This window comes from Phascolarctos cinereus, unplaced genomic scaffold (genome assembly GCF_003287225.1).
Source record: "Phascolarctos cinereus isolate Bilbo 61053 unplaced genomic scaffold, phaCin_HiC Scaffold_4;HRSCAF=312, whole genome shotgun sequence".
NCBI lineage: Eukaryota > Metazoa > Chordata > Mammalia > Diprotodontia > Phascolarctidae > Phascolarctos > Phascolarctos cinereus.
In genome coordinates, this window is record NW_027555847.1 from 524854880 (window position 1) to 524881565 (window position 26686).

General features: G+C 32.3%; 1 protein-coding gene across 1 annotated transcript in view; it reads right to left on the bottom strand.

Moving 5' to 3' along the window:
• The window catches only part of CDH19 (cadherin 19), a 151528-nt gene that overhangs the window by 47464 nt on the left and 77378 nt on the right, over positions 1–26686 (bottom strand). Inside the window, 4 exon segments of the mRNA XM_020985617.2 lie at positions 6253–6506; positions 7118–7299; positions 9750–9914; positions 16220–16339. Coding sequence (XP_020841276.1) covers positions 6253–6506; positions 7118–7299; positions 9750–9914; positions 16220–16339 — 721 coding nt within the window.

A 26686-nucleotide genomic window follows, 5' to 3' on the forward strand; every position in this document is an offset into this window, starting at 1 on the left:
TCTTAACTTTAGGACCAAATGAAATGCCCTTGCTTATTTTTATAACCAACAAAGGCATGCTGGGGCAACTTGTGGACCTGATAATAGCCACATTTGATGCAAGGCTAAAAAATCTTGTACTTAGATTTCTTTTTTTTTAATAGCCAACATTCACTTTTATAAAATTTTGAGCTACAAATTTTTACCTCTCCCTTCCTCTCTTCTCCCCCCTCTCTAAGACAGCATGTAATCTGATATAGGATCTACATATATACAATCATATTAAACATGTTTCCGCATTAATCGTGTTGTGAAAGAAGAATCAACAAAAAGGAAAAATCATGAGAAAGAGAAAACAAAAAAAAAAGAGAGAGAGAGAGCAAATACTGTTCTTCTACCTGCATTCAGACTCCATAATTCTTTCTTTGGATGTGGATAGCATTTTCCATCATGACTCTCTTGGAATTCATTGTATTACTGAGAAGAGCTAAGTCTATCAAAGTTGATCTTCGCACAATGTTGCTGTTACTGTGCACAATGCTCTCCTGGTCTGCTCACTTCACTGAACATCGGTTCATATAAGTCTTTCCAGGTTTTCCTGAAATCTGCCCAGTCATCATTTCTTATGGCACAATGGTATTCATTCACATACCACAACTTGTTCAGCCATTCCCCAATGGTGTGCATCCTCTCAATTTCCAATTCTTGGCCACCACAAAAATAGCTGTTACACATATTTTTGTACGTATGGGTCTTTTCCCCTTTTTTATGATCTCTTTTGAATACCGACCTAGTAGTGGTATTGCTGGATCAAAGGGTATGCACAGTTTGGTTGCCATTTAAGCACATTTCCAAATTACTGTCCAGAATAGTTGGATCAATTCACAATTCTACCAAAAATGCATCAGTGTTCCATTTTTCCCACATCTCCAACATTTAGCATTTTCCTTTTTGGTCATATTAGAGAATCTGAGAGGCGCAATGTCATTTCTCAGAGTTTTTTTTTGATCTGCATTTCTCTAATTAATAGTGATTTAAAGCATTTTTCATGATTATAAATAGCTTTAATTTCTTCATCTGAAAACTGCCTGTTCATATCACTTGATCATTTATCAATTGGGGAATGGCTTGCATTCTTATGAATTTGACTCAATTCTCTATATATTTTAGAAATGAGGCCTTTATGAGAAACACTGGCAGAAAAAAAATACTTCCCAGCACTCTGCTTTCCTTCTAATCTTCATTGCATCGACTTTATCTGTGCAAAATATTTAAATTTAATGGAATCAAAATTATCCACTTTGCATTCCATAATGTTCTCTGTCTCTTGTTTGTTGAGAAATTCTTCCCTTCTCTATAGATCTGACAAGAAAACTATTTCTTGCTCTCCTAATTTACTTGTGGTATCACCATTTGTCTAAATTATGTACCCATTTTGACCTTATCTTAGTATACAGTGTAAAATGTTACTGTATGTCTACTTTTTGCCATATTATTCTCCTATATCCCTAGCAGTTTTTGTCAAATAGTGAGTTCTTATCCCAGAAGCTGGAGTGTTTGGATTTATCCATTGATTACATGGATTATGCATTGATTACTGTGTCTCATGTATCTAACCTATTCCACTAATCCACCACTCTATTTCTTAGCCAGTACCAAGTAGTTTTTATGATTGCTGTTTTATAATACAGTTTTAGATCTGGTATGGTTGGGTCACCTTCCCTTGCATTTCTTTCCATTGATATTCCCTTGATATTATGGACCTTATCCTTCCACATGAATTTTGTTGTTGTTTTTTCTAGATCTATAAAGTAATTGTTCATAGTTTGATTAATAGGGTACTGAATAAGTAATCAATATAGGTAGCATTGTTATTTTTATTATATTAGCTCAGCCTACCCATGAGCAACTGATATTTTCCCAATTATTTAATTTAAATATGTTTTTATTTGTGTGAAAAGTATTTTGTAATTGTGTTCATAGAGGTTCTTGGTTTGTCTGGGAAGGTAGACTTCCAAATTATTTTATATTGTCTACAGTTACATTAAATGGAATTTCTCTTGTTATCTCTTGCTGCTGGACTTTGTCAGTAATATATAGAAATGCCAATGATTCATGTGTTTATTTTATATCCTGCAACTTTGCAAAAGCTGTTAATTATTTCAAGTCATTTTTTACTTGATTCTCTAGGATTCTCTAAGTATATTATCATAACATCTGCCAAGAACAATAGCTTTGTTTCTTCATTGTGTATCCTAATTCCTTCAATTTCTTTTTCTTCTCTTATTGCTGAAGATACAATTTCTAGTACAATATTGAATAGAAGTGATGATAATGAACATACTTGTTTCACCTCTGATCTTACTGGAAATGCTTCATAGCATTTCCCATTACATGAAATGCTTGCTGATGGTTTTTAAAAAACTTGTACTTAGAGACCAAAATAATTCCCTTCTTGTATACAAACCTATAAAAACTGATTCCTCTGTAATAAAAATTAAAGAAGAATGATCCTACCCTCACATATCTCTTCCTTTCTAGTTTCAAATTCTCTCAGGACTGTTTTGAGCCATTTCCCAAGACATGAGTACTTTCCCTACAATATTCCATATGATCATAAGCACATTGCTTTTAGAGCACATCCTCTGTCTAGATAAACTTGAATCTGGATTATCACTGTAGCCAAAATAATTTGCTCCATCAAAATGACCATTTTGTATTTGACCTTTTGAATTTAAGAGGTACAGAGCACCTGGGTTTGGTTGGAGCTGAATGATACAAAGGGAAAGAAACCAGTTACTATTCTAATGTCCTTGAAAAGGATGTCTAACAAGAAGTCTGGTATAAGCCTCAATGTTTTTCCAGAGGACATATGTCAGGAACTGTTTGGACAGTGAAGAGTCAAGGTGAAATATAAAATGTCTAATAGAAGTTCAGAAAAGTGTTTTGATGACACTTAAGTAGCAGTAGTAATTAAACATTAAATTACTAAATCTTGTTTGGAGTTTATTTTCTGTCAAATTTACTCTTGGGAGTGTTCTGTGTTTTGCTTTTCTCCTGCACATGTATAATCTATTAAATTGCTTACCATCTGATAGATGGCTGTGGGCAGGGAAAGGAAGAGAGGATTTGGAACTCAAATTTTAAAAAAATAGGAATATTAAAAAGGTCTATTTATACGCAATTGAGAAAAATTAAATACTAATTAGATTTTCAAAAATGGGAAAAATATTTAACAAGAACTGATAACAAAACTTGCAAGCATATTGACAAATATAAATGTAGACTAACATCTTACCCCATATACCACAAGAAGTTCCAAACTAAGACTTGATTTAAACGTAAAACATCAGAATGTGAAAAAAAAAATAGAAGAAAGTGGTATTATTACAATTATAACCAGGAGGAGAATTCTTAGGTAGGGAAGGAGAAACGGTGATCACCGATGGTAAAATAGATAATGTCATCACATGAAATGGAAAATGAAAAATAAAAAAAAAATAAAAATGAACAAAATAAAAACCATGCATCTATAATTAGGAGGTAAATCATTTGTAAAATATATATGAAAAATCTTTGATCTAGTTTGGGTATTCAGTGTACAAAGGGAATCAATTAACAATTTTAAGACAAAAAGTCAATCTTCAATGAATAAGTAGTCAAGGAATATGTAATGGTTATTAAAAGAAGCACCAGTATTTATCAACAAAGATCTGGAAGGCTGTCCAAACTACTAATTATAAGATAAATACAAATGAATATAACTCAAAGTTTGTATATCACAATTAAAATTTGCCAAAAATTACATAAAGGATGGAATAAGTAAATGTCGAAGAGATTTTAGAAAGATGAGCACACACACTCACATACACATACACACACACACACACATATATACATATATGCATATATGTATGTATATATATATATATATATATATATATTTATACACACACACACATATATAATTTGTCAAATTTATGGATGTGAACACACATATGCATATACTGGATAGAAAGATTAATTAGCTTAATTATTCTGGAAAATAAATTTGAATTGTGCGAAAAAGTAATGAAGATATACATGTTCTGATTCTGACACAACGCTTTTAGTTATATACTGATATAAGACCAAAGGAAGAATGAAATGACATAATTATATTAAAATATAAAATAAAAATTTTGGCAGCAAAACACTAGAAATTAATATGTATCCATTGATTGGAAAATGGTTAAATATTTTTATATGAATGCAATGAAATATTACAGCATTATTATCAACTAATGTGAAGAATTTAGAGAAAAATGGGAAGAATAGTATAAATTATATGAAGGAAGTAATGCAGAGAAGATTGCTATCTATATGCATATATATACACATACATATATATACATACATATACATATATATCCACATATATAGACTTATATGCATATTTTAACAGCAAACAAATAAAATAAAATTAATGCTATGTAATTGCAGTAACTAATTGGCCTTGCAGAAGACTTGATATACAGCTCTCTCTTCATTGCTGAGGTGCAGCGTTATGAATATGAAGAATTATCTATACTGTCAGAAAGCTAGAGTATTTGGAAAGTCAGTGAATTGGCCAGTGCCACAAAGCCCACCTGTGTCAGAGGTAAGACTTAAATCTCGGTCATCTTGCCTCAAAGCATGCCACCCCTGTCATCTACCATGCTGCCTATCAAGCTGGACAAATGACCTTATTGAAGTTATTATATATATATATCTTCACTGCTGCCAATAATACCATTACAATAGTACATTCTTATTTTATCACAGTATCTGACACGTAATTGCTTAATAAATAACACATATATCCCTCTGTATGTATGTGTCTATCTATCTACCTACCATCCATCCATCAGCCAGCTCAGTAACACAATGATAGAATGCCTAACCTGCAGTCAAGAAGACTCATCAAATCTTGTCTCAGACGTTTCCTAGCTATGAGACTTTGGGAAAGTCACTTAACTTCATTTGCCTCAGTTTCAACATTTGTAAAATGAGATGTAGAAAGAAATGGTAAACCACTCTGTTTTCTTTGCCGAAAACAAACCCAAATGGGATTAGGAAAAGTCATAAATTACTGAACCACCAAAATCTCTCTCTCTCTCTCTCTTTCTCTTTTGTATTAGTACATTTACTTTTGTTTTCTGGATTTGTTTCAGTTTAGCCAGTCCCCCAGACTTGTATCTCAGCCTTTGATCATGTTGTTTCCTCCTCCTGGGATGTCTTTGCCTTCTTTCTACTTGCCTAATCCTACCCACATAAAGACACAATTCAAGTCCTACCTCCTCTAGAAATACCTCTTTTTTAACCTCTAGACCTCATTAACTTGTCTCTTCTCTGACTTCCTAAAGCATATTTACAAGCACCGTACACTTTAAACTCAATTACATGCTTGCTGTGTACGTGTGTGTATACGTGTGTGCATGTGCTATTATTCAACTACAAATTTTTCACTATTAATGGCCTATGTCTTACATTCCTGCAGCCCCTTAAAGTTTAGCACAATGTTGAACACTGAGTTTGTGCTGAACAAATATCTTTAATTGTTAATTTATAAATAAATTAAACAACAAATTGAAAATAGGTGAAAATAAATTACATTTACATTAACAGTAAATAGTAAAATACTCTGGAATAAAGTTGTGATTGAAGGGACACAGATAACTCATCAGAATATTCTATATTTTTCAAAATAATTTCTTATTGTATTCTAGGCCATAGCTGCTAGACTTCCATTGAATGTAGGGATGGGTTAGAAAGAGAAAAAGCTGTTCATAGGTAACAGGAACACCATCTGTTGAGGAAAAAATATTTTCCCCCATTCATCTGGCTGCTTAAGAGATTACACACACACACACACACACACACACACAAAGAGATTACACAACCAGCTTTCTGTAACATAAAAGAGAGAAGCTGTCACAGTTACTACTAAGTATGTATCTATACCCAATCACCTTTAACATATGGTATTATTCACAAGTTATCAAGGATAAAAGTTCAGCATTCACCACTAAAAACAAATAAACAGACAAAAAAGCCACCAAATTTTCTGTCATGCTTATGTATTTTGGAACTGTATGAGTAATATTAGAATTTGTAGTTCATAAAATTAAATGCTATTTAATAGTGCTTGTTTTGAAAGACATTAAAAAGTAGAATTCCAAGGGAAATTATATTCTTTTCATTATTGTGGTTGTTTCTCCAACTTAGTTGAACTGAGAGTTTGTTTGGTTGTACCTGATTGGAGAGTTGATAATATCTGGATCTCTGGCAAATACAGTGCCCACATACGAACCATAGGGAGTCTCTTCAGCAATCTCCATTGGATACTCCATATGGGAGAAAATCGGGGGTTCATCAGCATCTTCCACTCTGATTTTAATAATGGTAGTTTGTCCAGAATTTTCATCCTTTGGGAAATTTTTATCAATGAAGGTGTTGGTAACCTTTGCTCGAATACTGTATTGTCGCTGAACCTCATAATCCAATTTCTACATAGAAACAGATTGTAGTGTTCAAAAATCAGGTTTTTCTTCAGCATTACAAAGTTAATTATAGATTAATGACTAGCATAGTTACATCAAAGTATTTTAAAATGTACAAAAGTTTGAATTATTAAACTGTCTTAGTTGAGCACATGTTATCTGTTAAGAATTAATAGCTTTTAACTTCTATACTTAGCCTGACATTTTCATTAAGTGGCATTGTAAAAAGTAAGTATTTATTACAATTAAGGCAGTCCATTTTGTCATTGAGGCTAGTGAAAGTTGTTTTGAAATGATAACTATACTTTTAGATAGGTTTAAACAGCTTTTGAAATTTCATATAGAATCATTAAAATTAATTTCCCAATATTTAAACTGAATTCATAAACTCTGCCTTCAATCAAGCTCTTCAAATGTTCACTTGTCATTTATTATGATTGATGGCATTCCTCTAATTTTGTAATAAGTTTCATTTTTTTTTAAAATTCTCATTCTCAAGCTAGCTTTTAATTAAGGTGAATATCACAGGACAATCTGCTTTGCAAAATATTTCTATTTGTTACTCATTTAATTTCCAACTATTTGTATATATTATTTACCTATTTAAGCACAAATACCTTTTTTAATACAACTATTCCTTCCTGAGTCTCATTATTGGTGATAATATCAAAGACATATGAACCATCTTCAATACTGTAATTCATTTTTGCGTTCTCTCCTATGTCACTGTCTTCTGCCATGATTATTCCTACGGAAGTTCCAATTGGTGCAGATTCAGAGACGTTCATGTGGTAGAGTCCTTCAAGAAAAAATAGAGTATTATCACATTTGTGCTTTTATGATAGTATGCATAACTACTGCACAAATTTTTCTGTCTCTATAGACAATAATTTGAAAATCTTTGTTTATTTAGAATCTCTTTCTCTGACTTAACTCCTGCCTTCACCTTCTCAACTTTGATATTATCTAAGACCTTCAATGGCTGTAAGGAATATTAGAAATGAAGAATCAGGATGACCTAGTGACTGACTGCTTGTCAAAGTACAAGAGATGAGTTGACCAAGATTCTAAGAAGGTAGCAATTTTATATAATGACTATACAGTTGAAGGGCCAGAGTTAAAATCTTCCCTCGAAAAACTTATTACCTGTTTGATCTATGGTAAGTTATTTAGCCTCTCTGGGCTTCAGTTTCCTCACCATTAAAATTAGATTTAACTTGTTGCTCTATAAAGTCTTTTCCACCAGAAAACTTATGATCCTATGACTGAAATTAAGCATCTGAAAGATTGAAAGAAAAAGTTTTTGGAAAACTGTTGTGTCAGCAGAGTAAGCTGTGCATATAAAAACATATACAAGGCATTTCTCCTTCCCAAACTGGTAGCAAACTGCAAAACATGTATCAACCTGTTTAATTTAGCAACTCTATTAATAACTGTATCAATACTCTATTAATAACTTATTGAGTAAGCATTATTAAAATTTTTATAGCAATTTAAAAATAATATGTCTATTAATCCATCAATAAATATTTATTAAGAGTCTGCTATGTATCAGGCAATATGTTAGTAATCATATACGTCAAAAATTAGGCCTGAGTAAACTCTCTTCAAATTTTGTTGTGAGGAAATCGAAAGCATTAGAACACTAAGTGGCTGTGGGAATTTTATGAACCACACTGATTCCATCTTACGACTCATTTCTGGATCTTAGTTCTCTTTCTATTCAGCTATGGGTTTAGTCCAATTTTGCGTTGTGAGAAAACTTTATTCAGTTGTGGGATTTAGGATAAAACTTTATTTCATTGTTTGAATTGTGACTGGCTTGGCTGGGAAACTGGACCACCTTTACTTGGTACTTAAAGACCCTTAACTAAGGGTCATTATGCTGACTAGAAACCCAGACAGATTCAAAAATTGATGCAAAGAAATCACAATTATACATCTCAAGCAACTCAAAGTTCTTATCTGAAAACTGGCCTTACATCAATCAGTATTTGTTTCAATGTCCCTTTGATTGTTTATAGATACTTGAAGGAAGTAGGACACCACTATTTTTTTTTATTTCAGAAAATTGTATTTATTCATTCTCCCTCTACCAACTTGGAAAGTCCCTAATTTTCCCTCCAACTACAAATCAGATTATCTAATGTTGCATCCTGGTTAGTTGTTTCCTTTTAATAAATTGGTCTTTTTTGATTGTTTTTAATGTATGAAGATATGTCTTTCTCCATATTCACAGTCTAGTGTCAAAGCTGAGAAAGGTTACTAATCCCTATATATTATGCAGTTGGCATGCATCGCTTAAAATTTTTATATGCTCAGAAGCTTGAACTTGTTTCCTCAGTCCTTTCATCTTTCATCAACCTCAATTTTTCCCTTGTAAAATGGCATAAAATTAGTCTTTTTTTTGTCTTTTTTTCCCCCAGAACTAATATTATAGATATTCCAGATGCTCAACATCTCTGGAAATCTGCTTCCAATTTCTATTGGTTATTACTAATCAAGTGCCACAGTCTTGCCCTGAAGATGAACTCTTTTAGACACAGAAAAGGTGTTTTTTTTTTTCTTCATAGATCTATGATAACTGAATTAAGCAAGCCTAAAGCAATATAGGCAGTTAGGTGGTACACTTGATACAGTGCCAGGACTGAAGTCAGGAAGACTCATATTTGTGAGTTTAAATATGGCCTCAGATACCTATTAGCTGTGTGACCTTGGGTGAGTCACCTAGCCCTATTTGTCTCAGTTCCTCATCTACAAAATGAGACAGAGAAGAAAATGACTAAACCACTCCAGCATCTCTGCCAAGAAAACCCCAAATGGGGTCACAAAGAGTCAGACATGACTGAAACAACTGAATAACAACAAAAGCTATAGGAGACAAATTCTTTGACCTTTTCTTTAGCATAGGAACCTCAAGTTGAATTGATTAAAGACATAGTAATTCTTCAAAATCTCTGATTACCTGACTTTTGTTTGATCAGAAGAATATTTCAGCTTGGACTCAATGTAATTGATCTTTGACAATACAAACAATAACAACAAATTAAAACCTAAATTAAAACAAAATCCCTATTCCTTGGAGTTGGAAAACATGTCTTCAGCAAGCTTCATGTTTGAACCTCAGTTTCCTAACATATAACAGGAATAACACTATATGTAACATCTATCTCACAGATATTTAAGTTGCTGGTAATTTTTTTAAGTATTTTTTTTAATAATTAAAATTTAAGCCATTCTGGTACTTACCAAGTTGAAATATAGGCCTATTATCATTGACGTCGGATAGATTAATTGTGACAGTTGTTGTGCCAGAAAGTCCTCCTGGAAGACCAAGCATGTCTGTGGCTTGAACAACAACTAAATACTGGTCTTTAGCCTCTCGGTCCATTTGTGAAGAAATTCTTAGGATTCCTTGAAATAATAGCAACCATTCTATTACTATTCATCTCACAATAATTCTTTAAACATTCTATAGTACACTTTGCAATCTGGGAGAAACTAGAACATTCTAGAACATCAAAGAAGATTCAGTATAGCATGTTAAAATGCTGAATTTGAAGTCAGGAAGACCTGGAACAAATTTAACATCAAATACTATGTAACTATGAGTAAGTCAATCAATTTCTTAAAAATTCAGTTTAAATGAGATTAGATTTGATGGCTTCTAAATTCCCTCAATTTTATCCAAATATGGAAGTTTCAAGCAAGAGAATTGGTTCTCTCCCACCCATAAGGGAGAGATAGGTCTAGTCCAAATTCGGTCACATATTAATATAATCACTTACACAAATACAGGGTTTTTTTGTATTATAAAAACACTCCAAATACATTGTATAACATGCTTCTCAAAGGAATCAGGTAAATTAGATAGTAAGATTATTTTTTGGGGGGAGGGGCGAGACAGTTGTCCAGAGTCACACAGGTAGTGAATGTTACATGTCTGAAGCTGGATTTGAACTCAAGTCCTCCTGACTTGAGGGCCAGTGCTCTATCCACTGCCATCTAGCTGCCCCATGTACAATTATTATTTATTACTGCTATAATAAAGAGAAGACTGAAACTAAGTCAATTGAAGTGACTAACACAATTTTTTTAGTCAAGTAAGGGAATGCACCAAAATTCAAATCCAAGTCTTCTAGCTACAAGTATTATACTATCTCTCACACTAATTGACTGTGAGTTGTTAGGCAAGGCACTTAACTTGGTCATCATTTTTTTTTTCAGAATACAATGAGTGGTTGAACTTAAGGAAAACTTGGGTTTCTTGTATTTCAAAAAAATCCATGGCTGTATGAGAAATACAGCAATTTTATTTTATTATAGAAGCTCCCTTCCAAAGAAAGTTAAAACTTAGATTATTTTAAAAGGTTTTTCAATCCGAAGAGAATTGAGTTTATTACAAATTAATGTAGTGTTTTTGAAAAATTGTATTAAATTATAAAACAGCCTAACATTTTTTGCTGTTAGTAACCAAAGTGGATTGACTGATTTCATCTGAGCACCTTTTAGAAAACTAATTTTAAACCCCCTCCATCACAAAATTTTGGATAAAAAAGAGCATAAAATGTAATACATTTAATGAATTCAGGAATTGTATATAACTTTGTCTTAGATGTTGAAAGTGTTTGGGCACCTGCACATGCTTCAGTCCTATTTAGCCTTATTTCTTCAGTCTTTGTATCTTTTTATTTCACTTGGGGGCCCTCTTTTTTGTCTTTTTTATTCTTTACATTTTTTCAATGCCTTTGTATTATTATCTATGCAATACAAGAGATAAGTGAGTTTTTCAAATCAATCTATATTTGGAAGCAGAACATCAAAAAAAGGCAAAATGAAAAAGGTTCCTATTTTAACTTTGGCTTATATTTTATATGGTTATTCCAGCTTAGTTTACTAAAATAAAAAAGATGGTGAAACAAGTGATTCCTAACCAAAGTAAAAAAAAATGAATTATAATTCATAGAGATTTGACTAGCAATCAGACAAGTTAATTAATTTTAACTATGTATTTAACATAATATGTGATCAACAAATACTTGCTTACTGAAAGTGTGTTGTATTTTACATTATATTAGTAGTATATTAACATGAAAAATTAACATAAAATTTCTGATGACTATAGGGAATTATTAAAAGTATGTATTGCAAAATGACATAGTGATTAAAAAATCATGGGCAATATACAACCAGACTATGGAAAAGTCATGTAGAGTTGATCTCCAAATGTATAACATTTGAAAATAAAAATGCCAAATTTTACCTAACTTGTCCATGATAACCCAGATAGTAAATTTTAAAGCTGGCATTGTAACTTATCACTGCAATACAAGAAGATTGGTTTATTCTATATAAATTTCCTAAAGCAAAATAACATTTGAATGATTTACTTCCCGGAGCTGAGAGGGAAAAATATGTCTTCCATATTGTTATGTACCTATGAACTATTATAACTATTCTTTGGATTCTCTGGCAACACTCATTTTAGATTATGTTGACTTCTTCACTGTGCCAGGTACCTTCTCAACCTTTTTTGGCTTTCTTTTGTGTGTAGTCTACCACTATTACATCACAAACTGCCTGAAGGCAGGGATTATCTTTTTCCATATTTATATCCCTAGTATTTAATGGAGTTCCTGCCACATAGTAGGTGCTTAATAAATGTTTATTGACTCTTGGTTATTAACTTATTATCTCATTCTTTTTACCTGTTTTGTGATGTTGAAATAAAAATGGTCTGAGAACACGTTTTTATCTTGCTATCATTCTTTTATATCTAAAACTCTTGGGGGTTTTGTGCAGCTGAATAAAACAATTCCATCTTGTACCTGAATAAAAATACTGAGGTACCATTCAGTATGCTCAGAATAAATATCATTGACACAACTTTAAAAGCAAACAGGTTGACAGGGATGATATGCACCTCACTGTATTCCCATATCATATTCTCACATCTCTTATATCTTCTATAGCTCTTTATATTTGATTATTTTTTTTATTCTAGGTAGTTTAGAGATCATATATATTCAGTTTGGAAACATCTATAAAATTCATATGGATCAAATGTTGTGTCTGAGCAACAATTATCTCTGTAGTGACACTCCAGTTCAAATACATTTCCTTTGTTGAATGCACAGGAATGGTTTGTGGAACTTTATTTATATTATAAGGTGTTGTCAATGTTTTATTTTACATAAGAGAATTTTTCTCAGAATTCGATAGTAGCTAATTTTTAAATTAGTATGAAATGTTGTATAGCTTATACAACTTTATTGCGTAGTCTGTATTAATCAACAAGTTCAGGGCCTTAGGATAACCTTTCTGTATTTTGGGGGGAAATGAATTATTCCTGAATAGGTATCTCAAAACACTCCATTTTTATAAAAAAAAAAAATCAGTACAACTTAGTTATTTGTATAACGATTTTTTATTTGCTATTTTGTCCATTTCATTTATGTGGATATCACTCCACCATTACATGAACTATTTTTATATTTAGTTTATTTTTATTTTTCAACATTCACTTCCATAAGATTTTGAATTTAAAATTTTCTCTCCCTCCCATTCCTACCCCCCTCCTCAAGATGGCAGCATACAATCTGATGTAGGCACTACTTATACATTCATACTAAGCACATTTTCCCCATTAATAATGATGTAAAGGACAATTAGAACTAATGGGAAGAACCACAAGAATGAAGCAACAAAAACAAAACAAAAAATAAAAAGGAGAGCAAATAGTGTGCATCCAGCTGCATTCAAACTCCATAGTTCTTTCTCTGGATATGGATGGCAATTTCCATTGTGAATCTTTTGGAGTTATCTTAGATTCTTGCATTGCTGTTAAGAGCCACATCTATCAAAGTCAGTCATACATAAACTATTTTAGCTAAAATATGACCATACTGGTGACATATACATAAGACTGCCTTTTGTTATTGCTTTCTGATAAAGCAATAATAAACAAGGTCTATCTCATGAATTGTTATTTCTATAGCTGTGAGCCTGTTTACCATATGCTCTGAAAACATTTATTGATTCTTTTACTCCTTTTTGATGAGGAAGTATTAATATTTGCATAGCTATATTGAGATTGTGAATCATGAATTTTCTGTGCCATTATATAGATTATTATACCTTCTAGATCTGTTGTCACCCACATTGCCATGCCAAAAAAGCATATATTAAACCTGGTATTTTGTGGGTATTAAATGCCTGTTAGCCTTTGTCTTGAAGAAGTCAGTAAGTCTTTTAAAATATTCAATCCCAACTTTCTCCTACAAAATTCTATGATCTATATGCTTTGCCTAGTGAAAATTAAGAAATTTACAAGTTATCAACTTACCCATTGATTCAGTTTGATCTATAAATTAAAAATCTGAGCTGTCAATTTCTGTTCTTCTTGTTTGACATTAAAAAATATGGTACATATCCAGTTTAATAGACCTTTTGTTATTATTGGAGAAAGTTTCATGAGATACAGTAGCATCTCCATTTTTCAGTGGAGCTGTATAATGTGATGTCATATACATGCACCAAATGATTAATAAAATATCATGGTAGAACTCCTTCTTTGACTTGACACCCATACTGTCTTTTAATCAGAACTGATGGTAGTGGTTTTAAGGCTGGGAGATCCATAGCAATCTTAATCTTTCTCCTCCTGATATGGAACATTTTCTGCCAATTGTTCTTCAAATTATTATATTGCATATATTGTATTATTAAATACAGAACTTTTTTTCTTTTCCATGTGGACATCAAACTCTCTAGCATTTGAAATTCACTTATGTCTAGCTTATGTATTTTCAATAAATGACTAAAACGTGTATGGATTTGTGCCAAAGACTTTGCAATAATCAATAAAAAGAGGTTAAATAAAGATAACTTTGGCTGCATTGTTCAATAATAATTAAATAATAAAGGCCTGGGCCTAATGCTGATTGACACTTTTTGGCACACCCTCTTTTCTTTCCCCATCAATATTGTTTTATTGTAGGTTTTGATAGATTTTTGAATGCTAGTCATTATGAAGGCTTTATATACAGTATCTACACATGCAATTTTCCTTTATTTTGGTACTATTATATTCAATGACTTCTCTTAAGAAAGCAAGGATGAGGCTTACAGTATCAAGAGGAAACTGGTGAAGTATTTTTCTAATAACTCATACACCATTATGAAAGCATTTGATCTAATAATTTTCTCATCTTCCACAGATGAACCACTTAATCTAGAGTTTTGACCATATCCTTTGACAAGCATTCTATACTACATTATGTTAAAGCTATGCAAACTTCTTGTATTTTTATTGTTTTGGGCTTCTTTCACCACATTAATGACCATGGATTTTCCAAAACCTCTTATTTATAGATGCATTTTCTCCTTGGAATATTTTTCTTTTCAAAGTTCTACAGTACATTTTTGTTAGTATAGAATTATTTACTGTGATCTTTGTGCTAAATTATATTCTTATATTAACTTAAATTTATGGTGTTTATTTTAAATTACTGATCAAAGATGATTGATTCAGTTTTAGATATGTAGACTTAAAAATGTTTAAAATACATCCAATTTAAGATAGCCAATAAAAAAGTTGGAATTCAGCACAGAATTTAGGGCTGGATAAGTAGATTTGAGAATCGTAATCATAGAAAAGATAACTGAAACCATGAAAGCCAATGAGATTATCATGTGAAACAGTATCTAGGGAGAGGATATATATATATATATATATATATATATATATATATATATATGTGTGTGTTTGTGTGTGTGTGTGTGTGTGTGTATGTGCCATATATATGTATATGTATATGCCAAGGACAGAGGCCTGACAGACACCTATGTTTAGTGGATGTAACTGTATGAAGATCCCAAAAATGAGACTAAGAAATGGTCAGGTAGGTAGGAAGAGAACCAGAAGAGAGCAGTCTAAGGAAAACCTAGAAAAAATAAACTGTCAGGGAGAAGAGGGCAAGTGACACAGTAATAGCCTGCAAATAATTATAACTTAAATTTTATAGAAACAAGTTTTTCTAGACACTGTCATCACCAATTTCTCCATTTTAGAGATGAAAAAGTTAAAAAAAAAACAGAAATATTAAGTGATTTGCCTATGCTCAACCAGCTAGTAAACGATAAAGCCAGGAATCAGGCTCCAAGCTTCTTATTTTATAAGACCAAAGTGTCTTTCCACCAAACTATACCACTCAGGGCCACCCCATTTCTGAGCCTAGGAACTGTGATTGCTTTGGTGAAGAGAACTTGAAGTTAGGAAACTCTCTCTATCAATGAAGTCTACTATTGTTCTGCAATTTATAGTTTTAGAGAGTGACCTATAGGCAAAGGTAGCTAAAGTGACTTGCCTAGAGTGATGTAATTACAATATATTACATAAGGAACATGAGTCCAGAAAGGCTTTCTATAAACTAAATCAGTTGCCTCCCATTCTTTATCAAATCAAATGTATTAATATTTCATTGTATCTAGTTGCTTCACTAATCTGATTTATAAATTTAAAATATAATTCCAGGTAGAAATTAGTTTAATATAAATTGGATATATTGTATCTAATAAAGGGGAAAAAAGAAGTGATTAAGACTGTAAATTCTTGAGAATTGATACTTATTTTCATTGCCAGTTTACTCTTTTACAATTCTGTTCTTCTATATGCACACTTTAGAATCACACAGAATTATACTTTTAGTCAGTAGTACCTGTCGTTGGCTCTACAGAAAAATAAGGTCGTCCCTGCAGTATAGTATAAATGAGTCTAGCATTATTCCCATGTGAAGGATCATCATTATCTGTAGCTGTCACCTGGATAACAGAAGTTCCTGTGGAGACAATAAATGGTGGTCTGTAATTACAGATGTTGCCATATTTAGCAACGAATTTAAAGCTGCACAGCATTCTCCCCTCCCTCTGTGAATTAATGATAGAAAAGCAAGAGGTAGTCTGTCTCCCCTGTGGCAAGGCAGATAACTAATGCACAAGAAAGAATAGAGACTAGTCTAATAAAATAGCATAAGCAAAACAATGCAGCTTTTATGGGCTATGTTCTGAAACATGAGTGTAACAAGACATATTACAATTTGTTGAATTCTTGAATCAAATGGATACAACTGATGTAATATATATATATATATATATATATATATATATATATATATATATATGCAAGAAGGTATATTAGAGGTACCATAAGGCACTTGTCATAAATGCTTTTTTGTCTAAACACAATCCGGCAGACAGAACTTTATGTGCAAAATAGGGAGAGTTTGTTTTCTGTATTAGTATTCCTAACATAAATTATATATATATATATATATATATATATATATATATATATGTATATATATACATATATATGTGTGTGTGTGTATGTATATATATATATATAAACATACAGATTTTATCAGCTGTAAAACATTTAAATGAGGTGACCTCTAAATGCAAATTAAAATACTTTCAACTCTCAATCTGTGATTTTATAATCATTAAAATCCTAAAATCATTGATTACTTAATAATAAATTATTTACTTTGGCCAAAACAATTGCTGAAAATTTAATTCAATTCAAAACTTTGACTAAGCACTTCCCTATGTATTGAGGACACAAAGACAAAAAAGGCGTTTAAAAAACAAATGGCCTTCATAATCTGTCTCCTTTCCAGTTTTCCATTCTTTTCTATACCCTATTCTGCTACTCATTCTCTGAGATCCAGGGACACTTCCTTCCTTGCCCTTCCTCACCCAAAACAGTTTTCTAAGTGTTTTCTCTGGCTATTCCCTCTATCCAGAATATGTTCCCTCATCTCTGTCTTGGCTTCCCTGATTTCCTTCAAGTCTCAGCTAAAGCTTCATCTTTTGTAAATAAAATTTTTCCCAGTCCTCCTTAATCTTAGTGTCTTCTCTCTGACACTAGCCCCAATTTATCCAGGTATATCTCTTTTGTACATACTTGTTTGCATGTTGACTCCAAGATTAGGCTTTGTGAGGTACTTGAGAGCAGAGCTTGTTTTTTGACTTTCTATGAATCCCCAGAGCTTAGAAAAGTGTCTGGCATATAGACAGTGCTTCTTCAAAGGCAACTTCACTGACTAAGAAAAATGAAATACTCCTTGCTTTCAAGGAGCCTTATGAAAAAACAAAATGTTCCTTAGAATTGAGCAAAAATGAATAGCAAACACAAAGGTTACGTTTATTTTTATTTTTAAATTGACTCAAAAAAAACTATGTTCCTTTATTTTGAATTTTGAAGACATTATGTAAAAACCTCATTGTAGAGAACTACTCTTCCTTATTGCATTTCTACTCATTGACCCCCAGATCTCTCATTCCCTATTTTCTTAATTTTTCCAGAGTCCCCTGTTTATTGCACTCAAACTTGATTTATAGCTTCCTCTACTTCCCTCAACCAAAATGTACTTTTCTGATGTCTCATTCTCATTCTGATCCCTGCCAGGGATGAGGAGGAGTTAATTAGGTGAATTAAGCACATTAAATGTATAATGCATTAAAAGGAGAGTGTTCTTACTTAACAGTGTTATCACAATGAGCTCAGAAAACACAATCCCATGAATATGTTTTCAGATTAAAACTAAAGAATAAATTTGAAGTTATCCATTCCATGAGGAGATGGAAGACATCATTGTCATATTAATGTTTTTTTTCATTTAAATGACAAGTATATAGGCCTCAAGTAAGGCATCCTGAGTCAGTCCTAATGTTGTCCCTTGCAAACTCTCTGAACATGGGTAAGAATTTTATTTGATTTTTAATGGCTCTAGACTTCATCTGAAAAAAATTAGAGGAGATTTTCCATTTTCTTCCAGTTCTAAATTATGATGCTATAAAATCACAAAATATTGGCAGCTGTATAGTCTGTCTAAGCTTTGGGTCAGTTTTATGATTTCTTACTGATTGTTAGTCCCACATAAAGCTCACTCATATCCAAAAAGAAGAGCAAAACTCACACTCAAATAAGACATAAATATGTCTGAGAGCCTGGAATCCCTGTAACCCGGAGGCTTAGCCCTAATCGAGCTCAGGCTTTCTGAGTTTCAATATAGCCAATAACTAATGGGTGTGCTAAAACCTATACGGTAAGCCTTTGGAACAAGGGGCCATTGGGCTGCCTGAGAAGTGAATCATTCCAGGCCAGAGATGCTGATCGGTTTTAGGATTAAGTCCAAAGTGAACTATGCACTTTCAGTTTGAGTGAAATATTCAATCTCAAAAATAGAAATAAAAAGCAATCATGAAAGTCTAAATCTTACAAAATTTAGGAATAATCAGCAGACTTGTTTTACATCTTGGCTCCAGTATTTAACAATTTTGTGTCTTGGAAAACTCACCTAACCAGCTTGTGACTAAGTTTCCACAATGTACAATGGGCATAATAATACTCGTGCAAACTATGACACAAGTTGGTTGTTATGAATAAAATACTTTGTAAACTTTATAATATTATATAAATTTGAATTAATTGCCACTATAGATTTAACTGAGGACTTTGAGTCAAAGAATTGAGGCATATTAGGGCTAGAAGATGTCGTAGGAGTTTAATTATTATCTTAGCTTTATTTAGTTTTAGTTGTTTCCTTTCATCCTTATCTCAAATCCTAGTTTTCCCCTAAATCTTAAAGTAAGACATATAGATCAACCTTTTTAATTTCCTCTTCATGGATGTGTACTTTAAAAGGTTTTATTGAGAACTCCACAGTTAGAAGGAAACAACTTCTACTGTAACAATGGGTAATTTAAGACATAGAAAGAGCTAAAAGAAATAAATTGTTAACAAAGAAAGAAAAATATTAAACAGGACTTTGTTAGGGTTTCATATAGTGGGAACATCTGCTAATATTTGCTATATTGAGCCACAGACATAGCAAAATCAGTCTACAGAACTTTATTTCATCCGCAGTGGAAAGCCACGGAAAGTCCCCTGAGGCTGTCAACAAGGGTACTTTGCAAAAGAAATATTCTTCGACAGGTTCATTTTACTACTTAAGGTGTGGGGATATTTTTTTGTCTACTTACTCCATCAGCAATAAGGCTATTTTTTTCTTGAGCTAAACTTTACAGTAGTTACTTTGGCATATTGCATGAAACTATCACATCTTCAACTTTTAAAAATAATTTAGTCATTTTGTAATCATTACATGATGTTGAGACACATTTTTCATATTAAATAGTCTGAAACAAAATAACATTTTTGTAGTAATCTAAACATTTATTCTATAAACCTAAAGATACAAGGAACATAGAAAAAATAGTATTTCAAACAATTCATAGGTCATTATTTGAAGAAGGTAAAACTTTAATAGGAATTAAATTTCTTGTATAAGCTATGTGTAGTACTTTGCACATTATAGGTATTAAAGTTGTTTATAGAGTCAACTTAGCTATACTAATAGTTACTAATACAGATAATCCAGAGGTCATTTACATTTTTCATTGAAACAAATGTTTATTCTTACATTTATATATAGATGTGTGATATCCAACTTCAGTTCTGCAAATGCTTATTAAGCATCTGCTGCATATAGAAATCCAGGAGAGATGATGAGGTAGGGTACAAAGTTTACTTCTTAACCTCATGCAGTTTGCAGTTTATAGGGGGATATGACACATACATAAGACAATCTGTGATAGAAACCTCTAAATGTGGTAGCATTTAAGTCTGCGTCCTTGAAAGGATATAAAGACCAACTCCAGAGGCTTTCCTTCTCTAACTTTTTTAAGTTGCAATTATAGCATGAAGGACCTAGTATCCAGATTACAGACTTGATTGCAGCTATACCATCACATCAGCATTCCAATCAGAAATTCAATTCTAATTAGTTCAATAAATGCTTTTAGTTACAAAATTCAACCTAAGTGTCAGCACATTCCTTTCTCTCTCCAAATCCCAATTTGTATACCCTATTAAAAACACATTTATTTATACTATCTCCAGACCTCCTGTCTTCTTATTTAGCATAATGCTTGGCATATAATAGGTGCTTCATAAATGCTTGCTACTCATTTGCTTAATCAATCCTAGTTATCAAAAATTATCACCCTAGGTACAAACTCCTTTCTTGTAATATCTCCAGGGGAACTTTCATTCTTATCAAATTCAGGCATACCCCTCCCTAGTTTCACACTAACCCTGTTTATGCTTTTATTATTTTTCACTTTGTCCTTCAAAGACTCTTTTGTCATGAGCAAATTGTCTTTTTCAACAAAACACTCCTGAACCCCTCACCTTCTTTAATTCTTGTATTCTTCTTGTTACAATCAGTTCACTTTTAACCTTTTCCAAAAAGTTCATTTATTCTCCAATTCCTCCTGACTCATTAGGCATATACCACCCATTCTTTACCTTTATTTCTGGAGTGTATAGTAGCCTCCAAAACATACCCCCCCACACACACATACAACCATCATTGATGTACTGATTATCTAGCTAATAATCCTCTGCTCCATCCTATCTCATTTCCTCTTACTTGATATACCTCTAACTCCCTGTCTGTTCAACTATATTATCATATAAACATAAAAGGGACCCAGTAATCAGTGATAGTACTACATTCTGACATCCAAGCTTTCTTTAATTATCACACACTAAACCAGAAATATGCATGTCATACTTTTATTATAGCTGAAAATCATAAAACCCTGGATTCAAAAATGCATCATTTATTTTGTGACTATAGTTATTTTTATTTTACTATCAGTGGTAAGGAGAAAAAATATCTTTCCATAGAACAAATTTATGAATAAATTGTGAGGAGAGGTACTTTTTATGAAGAGTTTTAGTCCCACCACACTTTAATTAGTTCTCTACACCCACTCATAGTCTGAATGAGCTTCATTCAGGAAACACTTGCTGTGAATAAGGAACCACTTAAAGACAGTCTAGAGTTAACAGTAGAACAGTGTTTTGGCCCAACTCTATACTTCTGATTCCGGAAAAGTTAAACAAAACATTCAGATTGAAGTGCTATATATTTCTATGTCTGTAAAAACTAAATGCATCATTCTTGATGAAAACAATGTCTAATTGTAAGGGTCACGTAGAGTCTCTGCCACTTTTAGAATTGGCTAAAAGTAGTCTTGGTTTCATTTCTCAAATACAGAGAGCAATTGTGCTCCCTCAAATGAATTTATATATTAGATGTAATTACTTTAAAGTCTAGAAAAATAAAATAAAATAGCTAGAAATATGATTTTTTCCACTTGTCATTCTGCATTTGAAAAGTGTTCTTCACTTGTTTTTTTCTTGTTTTTTCATTGTTCTACCCTCTCCACCTGAGAAATAGGTCAGTCTTATTACCTCCTCCCCAGTCCCACTGTAAATTCTGACACTTCTGTTTCTCACAAACTTGATGCAGAGGTTAACTCAATTTGGCCAAGAGGAATCGCTCACTAAGACAATAGAATCTGTTGGGATTTACCTTAAAAACTAATACATAACCAGTTTGGAAAGACAAAGAAGAGGATATTAAACCAAACTCAGTCTATTTTTGCTCTGAGTATTGAAATCTTTATCATGATTATTGCACCAAAGTACCAAATTTTGTCAAATTAGAAGGTATTGAAGAAAACAAAATTTAATCTAACTGCTACATTTTCATCATGACCACAAATGCTGGAAACATAATAGAAATCATTATTTTATGCTTCCTTTAAAAAGCATATTATTTTTTACTTATAAGGACTCTAGTCTGATCGTGTAAATATGCAACATTAAAATTAGACATTTTTCATTTTAAGTGTTTTTAATTGATTTGTGTCATATGCAAGAAATACGCATTTCATGTTTCTCTTTCAATAGCAGGGTCTAGAGCAATATATATGTCATGTGCTTTTCAGACTGAAAAGTGTTTGAGAGCATTAATGTATGAGGTAATGTGTACTTACTGAATTTTTAAATACACACGTATATAAAGATTTTATTTGTGTTTCTTTTGAAATATAATATTATTCAAAGATGACTGACTTTATCATGTATTTTTGGCAATTGATTCAGAGTTTTAAAAAAAAGTACTCTAGGTTCTACTCCACAGGGACATAAAAATTACCTGCTTAGGAAATTACAATGAATAGCTAGTAAAGGTAGTAGTCAATATCAATAAAATCAACATAAGCTAATAGTTATTTCTAATTATAACAGATATTTAAACTGGTTATTGATAGGTTATTTTTGTTTAATATAGTAGCTAATGTATTCTCTATCACATACTCACCTGTTACAGCAAATGGGCATGCTGCAATGACGACTGCAAAGTGTTTGAATGTCTAACAAACCTTTTAGCTTATTTGTGACTGCTAAAGTCATTTTATAGTAATTATAATTACTAATCAACATGCATAAACAATTATTAAAGAATTTATAATTTAAAAATTGTCCTTTCCAACCTATATATGTAGGGAAAATTTTTCTAAGAAATCTTGACTGAAAATAAAATCAAAATAAGTTACTTAGAATAAGAATTTTTATGAAGGGCAGTGTGATGTATAAAATTACTGGATAAAAAGTATTAATCTGATCAACTTATTACAGTAGAATCAGCTACTGTAATGAATCAATGTTCTAAAAATCAGAACTTTTTAATATGATCAATGTTAAAATCTATTTTAGAAACATGTGTTTATATTGGAAGTAGAAAAAAAAAGTAGTGAGATTTTATAAAGAAATTGACAATACCCTATAAATTAAATCAATATATTTATTAACACTTTGTGACTTTGATATCAAATAAGCCCAGGAGAGATTATAAAGAAGGGGGAAGGGAGAAAATAAGCATTTCTAAAGGACAGCACAATGAGGTAGATGCTATAATTATTCCCATTTTATAGGTAAGGAAAGTAAGAAACATCAAGGTTAAATTACTTGTTCAGGATCACACAGTTATTAAGTAAATATCTGAATTTGAAACTGAACTCAGGTCTTCCTGACTCTGAGTCCATATCTCCATTTACTGTATCTCCAATGATACTTGACAATATTTATTATAATCAAAAATCAAAAGCTGAAGGCTTGTAGACTTCTCATAAAATATCTATGTATGATAAAAGGTTTTTTTTTCAAGAAAATACTTAGATATCACTAAGCTTGGAAAAAACAAAAAGTATCATTCATACGAAATTAGTATTATCTTAAGAAAAAAGCAATTAATAGTTATAGACAAAACAGTCATTTTATATGTACTTTTGTATTCAATCAGAAAAATGATTTGAATAAAGTTCAAAGTAGTAATGAAGTTAAAGTAATAAAAAAGAAATAAAGAGTGAAGAGATGGCACTCCATATTATCACAGAGGTTCAGTACTATCTATTTCAAACGTTTCAGTTCAGGAACATAAGGACGTAGATGGATGAAAGTTGAGACAGATATTGACTTTGTTGCCACTTCTTAGGGAGAGAATGTTTAACCAATGAAACAATCCCTCCCTCCCAAAAAAAAGAGACTGAAAGACTCTACACTTCTTCAGTTTATTGTTGTTTAGTCCATTATTCATGTCTGACCCTTCGTGACCCTGTTTGGAGTTGTCTTTGGCAAATATATTGGAATAGCTTGCCATTTCCTTCTCTAGCTTTTTTTTACAGAAAAGGAAACTGAGGCAAACAAGGTTAAGTGAATCGCCCAATGTCTGAGGCTGGATTTGAATTCAGATCCTCCTGATTCCAGGCCCTGTACTCCTTCCACTGCACCACCCAGCTGCCTTACCTGCTTCAATTAGTGAATACTTAACCTTTCCCAATCTAAGACATAACAGCTAGGGATAATGAGTTTAAAGTACCAATTTATTTTAAAAATATTACTCATTAGAATGAAGAGTATGAATTGTTTAAATGTAAATAGGCAAAACATATTTGAAGAAGCCCATGTCCACATCAATACTCAATAGATGCCATACAGTTTACTTTAGAGCAGAGATGTCAAAACTGCCACCTGCAGGCTGCATGTGGCCCACAACACTCCTGAGTACAGCCTGGAACAGTTCCAATGGAATTGGAAAATATTTAATGAAATAAATAAAAATAGTATGAAACATAGATAATATTACATTTAAAACTAAGTTCATATGTTGCCTACAGAGACATTTATATATAGCTCTTTGGCCCTTGATTCTATTTCTGCTTGATAACAGTGTTTTGAAAGGTGCAGGGTATCTGAAATGTGCTATTTTGGTGTTCTTCCTCATCATTCCCCCACATTCTCTGTGTCCTCACCCATTTGCTTCTTTCCCTCTTTTCTCTAAGGATAAAAGAAATCTCTTTGTAGTCAAAGCTAACCACTCCAGAAGTACTCTTAGTCTTGACTACATCCCTTCTATACCCCTTCCACAACCTCAGTTTATTAATCAATTCCTTCTTATTCTTACATCATCAATCTCTGACCCTGGTTTTTCCCCTCTACCTACACACACATTCAGTTTTCTATATTAAAATAAAACAATAAAACAAAAATTAAAACAAAACTTAAATCCTTTTATTGACCCTATAACCTGAAGTTGACGTCCTCTCTTTAACTTTTACTGTCAAATTTCTCGAAAGAATACTCTACATGTGCCATCTTCACTGTTTTATTACCCACTCAGTCTTCAGTCCTTACAATCCATTTTCCATCATCACTGTTCTCCGGAAATTGCCCCATCAAAATCTATAAATAATCTTCTAATTGCCACATCCATTGTTTTTTTTTTTCAGCTTTCACAAAAGCCTACAGTGTCAGGCACTTAGTTTAAACTGAGGATACAAGGAAAGGCAAAAATGAGCAACGGTACCAAAAAACAAAACAAAAAAAAACATTTCTTTTCTCTGTGACCTCGCTGTCTAATGGGGGACATAACATGCAAACAGCTTTGTACAAATGCGACAGTATAAATTGGAGATGATCAACAAAGGGAAAGGCATCAACACTGAGGGAGTCAAGAAAGACTTTTTGTAGAATGTGAGATTGTAGCTTGGATATTAAAAGGGGAAAGAATCTAGGAAATCAATAAAAAGGGAGAAAGGGAATTTCAGGCATGAGGAAAAGAAAATGAAAATGCAGAGTTGGGAAATGTTTCTTATTGGAGAAATAACAATGGGTTGGATGCTAAAGTTTAAGACTTGAAAAGTAGAAGAAGGCCATGTTACAAAAGGGTTTAAATGCCAAAAGGATTTTATTCCTCTATAAAAGTAAAGAACGGTTGTTCTCTATTTCCATTCTCTGGCACCTTCTTATGACCTCTCTCCCTGACTACTTTCTTTTTCTCTTTCTATGTATACTTTGTTGATGAAGATATCCATTCCCATGACTTTAAGCCACTATTTCATTTAGCAACATAGTCAAAACACAATTCCTGGTGTTGCTAATTCCACACAGTCATTCTCACCTGCCCCTTCATTTCAATTAAAATCCACTAATCCACTCTCCCAGTTCAGTTTTCTATTGCTTCTCCCTTGAACTAATGTAGTAGTCTCTTAACAACCTCATACTTCCAAATTCTCTCCACTCCAATCTAAATACCATTGGAATTCAATCCTCCTACTGTAGAGGTAAGATTATGTCAGTTCAACTTCTATGTGATGGCAGCTTCAAATCTATAACCCTGATTTCTGTCATAAGCTTCAGCATTGAAATTCTAGTTATTTAAAATACAAGCAGAAATGCCATTATTGCTTCAAATTCCTCTTCCTTATTTCTCAATTGCTACCTATGCCACCACAACCCTCCCAGTAATCAACTTCAAAATTATCTTTGATATTTGTCCCACATGTATTAGAAGCTAGCATTTATAAAGTGCCTCAAGTTTTACAAAGTGCTTTACAAATATTATCTAACATCCTCACACCCTGGGAGGTGGAGATATTATTATCTTTATTTTATGAATGAGGAAAGTGAAACAACTGATTAAGAGATTTACTTAGAAAGCTATTAAATGTCTAAGGCTGGACTTGAATTCAGCTCTTCCTGAATTCAGGAAAAGTTATGTCACTCCATTGCTCATAACAGTTTGATGGTTCCTCATGTTCAAGCAAATAAAACTCAAAGTCCTTAATTTATCATTCAAGAATTTTAACAATCTGGTTCCAATCTAGCTTTGTAGACTTAGAGATACTCTGTCATTTATTCTCTGCTCAAGACTAAAATTCAGCTTACTACTTTCCACTGAATATATTATAAGCTTTCCTAACTGCTC